The 11,488-nt window shown below is 37.4% G+C and overlaps 1 protein-coding gene across 1 annotated transcript; it reads right to left on the bottom strand.

The window, feature by feature from the left end:
* Nucleotides 1-748: 748 nt before the first annotated feature.
* Nucleotides 749-11,103, bottom strand: LOC122103809 (olfactory receptor 2T8-like; the record flags this gene model as incomplete). The annotated part of the gene is made up of 2 exons (XM_042674471.1): nt 10,139-11,103; nt 749-758 (listed from the first exon to the last, which is right to left on the bottom strand). Coding segments are annotated over exons 1-2 (975 nt in total), but the record flags the coding sequence as incomplete, so codon positions are not given.
* Between the last annotated feature and the right edge of the window lie 385 nt (nt 11,104-11,488).

Below are 11,488 nucleotides of genomic sequence, written 5' to 3'. Positions count from 1 at the left end.
AAACTGGTGCTATTTTCATCTCAAATGGGCAGAGTAAGCCGAAAAAACACAAGAAAAATGGCAAATCCGGGTATCTCAATTCCCAATCTTGATAATCAGGGGTCAGATCAGATAATGAACAATCCAGAGGAGAGTTCCCAAATAGCTCTACAAACACTGGTGGCAAATATGATAAATGAGAAGTTTGACAACTTACAAAGGACTCTGTATGAGCGTGATAGGGAGAGAGAGGAGGCATCCCAAAAGTTTATACAGGAATATCATAAGCGTGTGGAAGCTACTCAAAAACTGATACAGAATTTGCGTGAACAACTTGAGAATACTCAAAGAGAAAGGGAGGAATGGCGTGAGCAGGCTGAGAACACTCAAAGAGAACTGCAGGAATCCCACGAACGGGAGGAAAGAGAACTGCAGGAATCCCACAAACGGGAGGAAGCTAATAAAAGAGTAATTCAGGAATTGAGAGACCAGGTAGAGAACACACAAAGATCAGTAAAGGCATTCATGGAATCCATTAACAAAGAGCTGAAGGAAGTCAGGGAGACCACAAAGGGAATGCTGAATGGAACCCAACAGAAGGAATGGGAGTCCAAAGAAACCATAACCAATCAACTAAGTGATTTGAGAACAAACACTGACCACCAAATTAAGGAAGTAAAAAATTCATACAAGACCTAAAACAGAGCTTCAACAAAGAACTTGAAGCCATCAAAGCTGACCAATTAGAAGGAAAAGAGATAAAAAACAAAGTAGAGAGTCTTGACAGCAGGTTAGACCATGCAGAAGATCGAATCTCAGGGATTGAAGACAGCCTAGATATTATAGAGAAAGAACATAGAACCATCCAAGACAAGTCCAAGAAATATGATAGATCTATCCAACACCTAGAAGACACCATCAGAAGGCCTAATCTAAGGATAATGGGTGTAGAGGAGCACCTAGAAACAGAAGTTAATGGTCTAGGAAATTTGTTTAACAGGATCCTAGCAGAGAACTTCCCAAACATACAAAAAGATAGGCCTATTACAGATACAAGAAGCTTTTAGAACCCCAAATAGACCTGACCAGAATAGGATATCCCACCGTCACATTATAATCCACACAGGATCAACTCAGACCAAGGAAAACATCCTTAAAGCTGTCAAGGAGAAATGGTTAATCACCTATAAAGGGAAACCAATTAGAATCACCTCAGATTTCTCAGCAGAGACAATCAAAGCAAGAAGAGCCTGGAATGATGTATGCCATGCCCTAAAAACAAACAACTATCAACCAAGAATACTGTACCCAGCTAAACTCTCCTTCATAACTGAAGGCCAAATAAAAACCTTCCATAGCAAAGAAAAATTGAAACAATACATCTCCAAGAAACCATCCCTACAAAAGATTCTTAAAGATGTCCTACAAATAGAAAACCAACAAGACCACAACAAAGGCCAAGAAACTGCACCCAAACTGAGAATCCAAGAACCATAGGAAGAACCTAGTTTTCGCAGCCCCCAAGAAGGTGGATAACATGGCAGGAACTCCCAAATACCTCTCAGTCCTATCTCTTAATGTTAACGGACTGAACTGTCCAATTAAGCGACATAGACTGTCTAATTGGATTAAAAAACAAGACCCTTCTATCTGCTGCCTGCAGGAGTCACATCTTGCCCGTAAAAACAAACACATTTTCAATGTTAAAGGCTGGAACAAAATCTACCAAGCAAACGGCCCCCATAAACAGGCGGGAGTTGCAATCTTAATATCAGATAAAATAGACTTCAAATTAAAATTCGTGAAAAGAGATAAAGAAGGTCGCTACATACTAATTAAAGGATCTCTCCTTCAGGAGGATATTACAATTCTAAATATCTATTCGCCAAACAATGGAGCACCCAAATTTATCAAAGAAACACTACTTTCCCTCAAATCCCATATAGATCCAAAGACATTAATTGTTGGGGATTTTAACACACCACTCTCCCCACTAGATAGATCAACTCGGCAAAAACTCAACAGAGAAACCGCAGATCTAAACAGCTGCATAGATCAACTAGACTTAACAGACATCTACCGAACATTTCACCCAGCAGCATCAGAATACACGTTTTTCTCAGCAGCACATGGAACGTTTTCTAAAATAGACCACATTTTAGGCCACAAAGCAAACTTGTCTAAATTCAGAAACATTGAAGTTATACCTTGCATTCTCTCTGACCACAAGGGAATAAAATTAGAACTCAACACCAAAAGCCACCAAAGAAAGTCCAGTATCACATGGAGGCTGAACAACACATTGCTGAATCAAGAGTGGGTCATGGAAGAGATTAGAAAGGAAATTCAAATGTTCATGCTATTCAACAAAAATGAACACACAAATTACCAGCTCCTCTGGGACACAGCAAAGGCAGTACTCAGAGGCAAGTTTATAGCTCTGAGCTCCTACATCAACAAATTGGAGAAATCTGAAACTAGCAATTTAATGACACATCTAAACCTCCTTGAAAAAGAGCAGCAAGATAAACCCCAATCCAGTAGACTGAAAGAAATAATCAAAATTAAATCAGAATTAAATGAATTAGAATCCAAAAAAAACTACAGAAAGAATCAACAAAACAAAGAGTTGGTTCTTCGAAAAACTTAACAAAATTGACAGACCCTTAGCAAATCTTATCAGAAAAAGAAGAGAACACACCCAAATTAATAAACTCAGAGATGAGAATGGAAACATCACCACGGAAACAACCAAGATTCAGAACATTATAAGGGAATACTTCTCAAAACTTTATGCTAATAAGTTTGAGAACTTGACAGAAATGGACCTTTTCCTAGCAAATATTGACATGCCAAAACTAAACCAAGATGAGTTAAACCAGCTTAACAGGCCCATATCAAGCATTGAAATAGAAACAGCAATAAGAGACCTCCCAGCTAAGAAAAGTCCAGGACCAGATGGTTTTACAGCGGAATTTTACAAGGCCTTCAAAGCACAGCTCACACCAATACTCCTCCAACTCTTCAATGAAATTGAAAGAGAAAGCTCACTACCGAACACATTCTATGAAGCCATCATAACCCTCATCCCAAAACCAGGCAGGGACTCATCAAAGAAAGAGAACTATAGACCCATTTCTTTGATGAACATTGATGCAAAACTTCTCAACAAAATTTTGGCCAATCGACTTCAACAATTCATCCAAAAAATCATACACCACGATCAAACAGGATTCATTTCAGGGATGCAAAGCTGGTTCAATATACGCAAATCAATTAAAATTATTCATCACATCAACAGGAGCAAGAATAAGAACCACATGGTTATCTCAATAGATGCCGAAAAAGCATTCGACAAGATCCAACACCCCTTTATGATGAAGGTTTTGGAGGAGCAAGAATAAGAACCACATGGTTATCTCAATAGATGCCGAAAAAGCATTCGACAAGATCCAACACCCCTTTATGATGAAGGTTTTGGAAAAATTAGGAATCCATGGAACATTCCTCAATACAATAAAGGCTGTATATGACAAACCTACAGCCAGCATTATACTCAATGGTGAAAAACTAAAGCCATTTCCTCTTAACTCAGGAACAAGACAAGGATGCCCACTCTCTCCACTTCTCTTCAATCTAGTATTAGAATGCCTAGCTACAGCAATAAGACAAGATGCAGACATAAAGGGGATCCAAATAGGGAAAGAAGAAATAAGACTCTCCCTCTTTGCAGATGACATGATCTTGTATTTAAAGAATCCCATAGACTCCACTCCCAAATTACTCAAGCTGATTCAAAACTTTGGCAAAGTAGCAGGTTATAAAATTAACCCCCAAAAATCAATGGCTTTTCTGTATGCCAACAATGAGAAAAGTGTGGCTGAAATTAGGAAAGCAACTCCATTTGTAATAGCCCCACAAAAAATAAAATACCTCGGAATTAACTTAACTAAAGAAGTGAAGGACCTCTATGATGAAAACTTTAAAATCTTGAAAAAGGAAATCAACACAGAACTTAAAAAATGGCAAAACCTCCCATGCTCCTGGATTGGAAAGATTAACATCGTGAAAATGGCAATACTTCCCAAGGCTATCTACAAATTCAATGCAATACCTATCAAAATTCCACCCTCATTCTTCAAGGAAATAGAAGAGGCAATCCAAAAATTCATATGGAACAATAAAAGAGCCCGAATAGCAAAAACGCTCCTGAATGGAAAGAACACTGCTGGAGGAATATCAATACCAAACTTCAAACTCTACTATAAAGCCATAGTAATCAAAACAGCTTGGTATTGGCATAAGAACAGACCTCAGGACCAATGGAATAGAATTGAAAACCCAGAAATGAACCTACAGACCTATAGCCATCTAATCTTCCATAAGGGAGCTAAAACAATAGAATGGAAGAAAGACAACCTTTTCAGTAAATGGTGCTGGCAAAACTGGTTAACTACATGTAGAAAACTTAAGCTAGATCCTTATATATCACCCTGCACCAGAATCAACTCCAAATGGATCAAAGACCTTGAACTCAAAGCAGACACTCTGAAAACATTACAGGATGGAATAGGAGAAACCCTGGGCCTCCTTGGCTCAGGCCGAAATTTTCTGAATAGAGACCCGGAAACACAACAAATCAAAGAAAGGTTGGACAAATGGGATTGCATAAAGTTGCAGAGCTTCTGCAGGGCAAATGACATAGCTAGCAAGATCAATAGAAAGCCCACGGATTGGGAGAAGATCTTTACTACCCATACAACGGACAAGGGTCTCATATCTAAAATATACTTTGAACTCAAAAAATTAAACCCCCCAACAACAAATCCTCAAAGAAACAACTGCCCAATAAATAAGAAGAAAGAAGGATGGCCAATAGACACATGAAGAAATGTTCAACATCCCTAGCCATAAAAGAAATGCAAATCAAAACAACATTGAGATATCACCTCACTCCAGTTAGAATGGCAAAAATCAAGAACTCTAACAACAACAGATGCTGGAGGGGATGTGGACAGAAAGGAACCTTACTTCATTGTTGGTGGGAATGTAAACTTGTTCAACCACTTTGGAAAGCAGTATGGAGGTTCCTCAAAAGACTCCACATAGAGCTCCCCTATGACCCAGCAATCCCACTTTTGGGCATTTACCCTAATGTTTACAAACAAGACCACACTAAAGCTACCAGCACAACTATGTTTATTGCAGCATTATTTACCATAGCTAAGATATGGAACCAACCCAGATGCCCCTCAGTAGATGAATGGATCAAGAAAATGTGGTATATATGCACAATGGAATTCTATGCCTCCATCAGAAAGAATGGCATTGCCCCATTTGTTAGGAAATGGAAAAACTTGGAAAAAATTATATTAAGTGAAGTAAGCCAGGCCCAAAGAAACGTAGGTCCTATGGTTTCCCTTATTTGTAATATCTAGTATATGTATGAGTCAAGCGGAAAAGGTCAGATAATGTGATGTCAGGAAAATGATCCCTTAGATGTGTATTTTAATGTTTTTTTCTTTCATGCATGTGTTTCTAACACATTTATAAGATTATCTCTTTGTTGCTTTGTATGTCCCTCCCCCACAGTATAACCCTTGCTTTCACTATATTTGATGTCAGTATAACTTGTGGAGGAGATGGGGAAAAACCAGTTGTTTAAGGATACAGGTGGACCTGTTGCAACAATGAGAAGTACAAGTTGTCATGTCCAAAACGAACTTTACAACGTTGGTGCTGGGGGGGGGGGTTTGGGGGGGGAGGAAGGAGAAGGATTGGGATTAGGGGGGGAGGGGGGAGGCTGGGAAGGGATGTGAAGGGTAAACAAAGGAGGAGGCTGCAATGCTTGGTAAGAAATGTACACATTATCCTGCCCATGTAACTGTAACTCCTCTGTACAGTATGTTCACAAATAAAATTAAATTAAATTAAAAAAAAAAAAAGAAACACACCTCATCACCAAGACACAGACTAAACTATTTGAATTGGAAGATATATCAAGCACACACAAATCAAAATCAGGCAGAGGTGGCTATACAAGACAAAGCATATTTCAAGCAAAAGAACTCAAAACCCACAAAGTACAGTATGAATTAATGAATGAAACAATACCTGAAAAATATAATGAATCTACCTATCTACTCTCAAAATAGGTATACCCAAATGAAAAAATTTATATTATTGATTATAAATTATGATACCGGTTTAGATAAAAATAATAGTGGGTGGCATTAGCACTACAGGCTCCAACCATAGTTGTCATATACAGACATAAAAAGTCAACAATATCTGAGAAGTAAGAAACGCCATTGAGGGAATGGACATTACAGAGATCTCTAGAGTATTGCTGCTCTACAACAGAACATTCTACATTCTTCTCAACATCCCATTGAACTTTCTCTAAGTAAATGATATCTTAGTCTATAAAGCGGGTGTAAACAAACAAAAAAATCATTAAGGGCTGGGAAGGTGGCTCAGTGGTAGAGTGCTTGCCTTGCATGCATGAGGCCCTGGGTTCGATTCCTCAGCACCACATAAGAAGAAAAAGCCAGAAGTGGTGTTGTGTCTCATGTGGTAGAGCACTAGCCTTGACCTGAAGAACTGAGGGACAGCACATAGGCCCAGAGTTTCGGCCCCAGGACCAACAAAAAAAAAATCATCAAATAGTTTTGTGTTCCCTAAAGGAGCATAATGAAATAGTGTTATACCTGATTAGGGGAAGAGAAAATCACAAAAAAAAATTCTTCAATGAATGCAGAAAAACTTTCACTTAAATGATCAATAAGTCATTGAAGAAATTGGCAAAGAAATTTCAAACCTGCTAATTCAAATAAAAATGAGTAACATATCATTCCAGAATATGTGGGATGCAGCAAATGCAGTATTAAGAGGAAAGTTCATAGTCATGAAGGCCTATATCAGAAAGTCATGGATTCTAAAGAAACAATGAAAACATTCCCAATAGCTCTTAGAAAATGATAAAGCCAATCTCCAAGTCTGTTTTTTGGAAAACAGCATAAAAATTAGAAATGACATTAATATCATGGAGATCAAAAATAATATAATGAATCAATAGAACAAGAGTTTATTCTTCACAAAGATAAACATGACTGAGAAATGTACCAAACTAATCCAAAGAATAAGAAGTAAGTTCTCAGGTAACAAATTAGAACTGATAAGGATCTATATAGAAGATATTAATGACATTCAGGAAAAAAAAATTTAGGAAGTTTTTTTAAAAAACATAGTGTAATAGGAAAACCAAGAAGAAATATATCAATTTTTTCACATTAATAATGCAACAAATTTGAACCAACAGGATATGAAGAACAGATCCTAATCTGTTAATATAATGATGCATATATATTTTTAGAATGATATTTTATTTATTTATTTTTTTGGTTGTTCGTGGGGCTTGAACTCTGGACCTGGGTGCTGTCCCTCAGTTCTTCAGCTCAAGGCGAGTGCTCTACCACTTGAGCTACAGCACTACATCCTAGAATGATATTTTCATATATAATATTTATAATTAATTCACTTGTATATTTAATACCCTTTACATGTGCCTGATTTGTTACCTTAAATTATTCTAGGTTTTTAATTTACCAGAAAGTTATGAGACATAATCTGAACCCCTAAATCTCATTTTGGAAATCCTGTTTGTTTTCTTCATCTCAAGTTTTATTGCTCAGTTTAAAAAAGTTTCTGGAAAATGTTCATGTTTTAATAGACTATTTACTCAAAGGTAATTACAGTATTGTGTTATAATGTATACTCCAGTCACTGAATTCAGACATGCTAGAAAATATATAATAGCAACCAGCAATTCATATAATCTTACTTCAAAAACCCCAAATAGTCATTTGAATGTCATACACTACCTGTGAGTAAATGACTAAATGGTGTTTGTTGTGGGAAGAGCTGCGTGTTTACATTTCTTTTCCATTTTTATTAGCATCAATTAGTTTTACAGGGCTGCGGGGAGTTATTTTGAAATGTACAGATAGGTATAGTATGCACTTTGATCACCCTGTGCTACGCCTCCTCCTTCCCCATTCAGCTCAAAATAGCCTTAGCAGGATTTGTCTTTATGTGTTCTAAGACAAAATTACATAATTTATAAAGCATGACACACACAAAAAATACTTGGCAGCAATTGCCACCAGGGAAATGCAGCAAAAATGGAAAATTAGTTACTGATTCTCTCATGAGAATTATCAAAATGAAAAGGCTGATAATATTCAGAGTAACTAGACCTTATTAGAATTACTAGTCAATATATAAAATCTAGGAGCTACTCTCAAAATATGATTTGATGTGCAGTTCATCAAACATCTACTCATCAATGTATTGCATCACAGTCTAGATGGACCCAGGCACAAACAAAAGACCTTATGTTTAACAGAGCTAAAACAAACAGAACCTGGGCATGGCTCAAGTGGCAAAATGTCTGTGGGGCTATCATGAAATTCTGAATGTAAAGGCTATTATCAACCATAAAGAAAAAAATGAATAACTACTGTGGGTGTTCCATGGATAGGAATAATTAGAATAGGATAAAGCATAAGATGAACATATAAAATCTAAAGAGCAGTTGTGACTGTGAAGAATGTTTTTATTAGAAGGATTTTTGGAGCTCCTTTTGTAGATTTGGATATATCTCCTGACAGTGAATGTAAGTTAAGTACAAGTATTTGATGAGAAAACAAAAATTTGGTCTGGAGTATTCTCATACCCAAAACCTATATCTTTATTTGAAGCAAATGATAATTGCTTGAGTAGTTGGTTTACTCCTTGAGTAAAAGTTCATTGTGAGACATGGTAGAGAAATATTTGACTGAAATTTTAGTAAAATTTAAATATTTATGAAAACACAATTTGACTTACAAGGGCCCATCTGTAATAAACACTACAGTTTGAAGTGAAACTGAAAAAAATACTAATAGCCAGAAAACAAAAACAAACCAAAATGACAAATTCAGTTATGTCTATCCACACAATGAGCCAGTGTCTTTACCTGTTTTTTTTAATCCACAGCTACAGTTACCTGAATCCCATTTCAGACAAAAAATGAAGATGAAAACTCCAAAAGCAAACAAGTTATTAGTTTAAAATCAATGTCTTTGAGGGGAAGGAGGAGTTGGTGAGAAGAGGAGGAAAGGGCTGGGAGGGGAAAAATAAAGGAGGGTGTAACAATGCTCCATAGAAAATGGACTCATTACCTTGCTCATGTAATTGTATCCCTTCTGGACAGTATCTTTACAATAAAAATATATATTGAAAAATTAAATCAATGTCTTTGGAAGAGAACAGTGAAAGTGGAGAAAATTCTGCTTCTTCAATTGAGATGTGTGCTGATCTTTTTGTAACATCTCCATTCTATACACTCAATACATCAGCCAGTCACTTACTAGACAAGGAAGATATCAGTTCTGCTGACATAGTCTCACAGTGATTATATTCAATCAAATTTGGTTTACTCCTTAATGGCCACAAAGTCTAAAAGTAATGATGCTAGCATGGTAGTTCAGATATGTCCAAGAGGGAAGTAAGGTGCTTACATAAAGCCAAACATGAAAATTGACCACTTAATCAGGAGCAGGGGACTAAACTTATGCAATGACTTGTAAAATATGCAGTAAGGACGATGTATCCATGAGGTTAGAAACTAGGTTAGCAGCAGCACAAACTGCTTTAGCTAGGTCACTTCAACTTGGAGAGGTCCTAGCCACAGGGCAGATAGGCAGTGTCTGCAGATGTAAAAGGTTTCATAGTGAGGATGTGCTATTCAGAGGTTTTGAGTACCCAGCAGCCATATTGAAAATTTTTCCCCATGGATAAGGGAAAGACTATTCTGTAAGTTTCAACTAAAACACCATATATATATGTAATATTTATATATAACATATATAATACATATGTAGTATTATAAAATTGTATATTCTAATTATGTAATACTATATAATAATATACTAATAAATAATATAATAATTAGGTAATACTATACAAAATTTTCACAACATTATATTATATGATATCTAATACACAATACAGTATAATATTAGAATATATGGTTATATTATGGGTAATATTATATATATAATATTAGTACACCAAGGAAAGATAAGAATTTCAGGGGAGTTCTTATTGACAGTACACCACATATTTTCTCATGGCACCTTTGACCTCATTATTCCTCAGACTGTAGATGAGGGGGTTCAACATGGGGGTCAGGATAGTGTAGAACACTGACACAACCTTGTCATGAACAGCTGTCCTGTAGGACTTGGGTCTCATGTAGATGAAAATCGCAGCTCCATAAAATAGGCCCACCACGGCCAGGTGTGAAGAGCAGGTGGCAAAGGCCTTCTTGCGGGCATCTGTGGAAGGCATGCGGAGCACAGCAGCGAGGATGAGACCGTAGGAAGTCAGGATGAGGGAAAGAGGAATCAGAAGCATCAGCACACAGCAGATGTACATGAGATACCCAAAGACAGATGTATTAACACAGGCCAAACGCAGTACTGCGGGAGCCTCACAGAAGAAATGATCTATCTCACGTCTACCGCAGAATGGGTAGCTCAGAGTAGCCACAGCCTGCATGAGGCCATCAGCTGCCCCCAAGAGCAAGGACCCCAAAGTCATTCTCAGACACAATGGCCAGCTCATGAGAACAGAGTATCGCAGTGGGTGGCACACAGCCACATAGCGATCATAGGACATGGCTGCCAGGAGGAAGCACTCCCCACCACTCAAAGTGAGGTGGATGAAGATCTGCAAACCGCAACCAAAGAAGGGGATGGACTTTTTGCCAGTCAGATAATCAGCTGCCATTTTTGGCACAATGGTGGAAATGAGCAACAGGTCCATGAGTGAGAGCTGGCTGAGGAAGAAGTACATGGGCGTGTGGAGCCGGTGGTCCCGGTGGATGAGAAGAATCAAGAGGGCATTGCCTGCTAGGGAGGTGAAGGAGATAGTTAGAATCACCCCAAAGAGGACTTGGTGTGCTCTGGTGTGGTTAAGCAGGCCCAGCAAAATGAAATCAGATGTGGTGTTCCCATTGTCCATGACTTCTACCAGAAGGAATCCTGGAAATGGAGAAAAGGAAACTGGTTCCAACATCCGTGAGGCTTTATATGACTGACCAATCAATTTCTATAAAATCACTCATGTGAAAATGATGATACCACTGCCAAATTCCTCATTTGACATGGAAAGTATTCTAACAAGGACATGATATTGTTTCAGCTTCTTCTTGTTGTACATGTGATACAATATATATATGATAATAAATATCTCCATTAGGGTAGTATTTACTTATTTTGTTTTATTTTTATTTTTGGCATTTTTTTTTTATTTTCCTAGGTAGTTTTTTAAAGCACTTGACATTCAACAGCAGTTTATGAAAACAGTGCCTCTTGATTAATGTCATCCCTTTAAACATTCTCAACCACTCCTTCCATCCTAAGCCATCCTTAAATTTTCAGGAAATACGTTGAGATTTTTT

Source organism: Dipodomys spectabilis, unplaced genomic scaffold (assembly GCF_019054845.1).
Source record: "Dipodomys spectabilis isolate Male_0828 unplaced genomic scaffold, ASM1905484v1 ptg000019l, whole genome shotgun sequence".
Taxonomy (NCBI): Eukaryota; Metazoa; Chordata; class Mammalia; order Rodentia; family Heteromyidae; genus Dipodomys; species Dipodomys spectabilis.
This window is presented reverse-complemented; position numbering and strand designations above follow the sequence as displayed.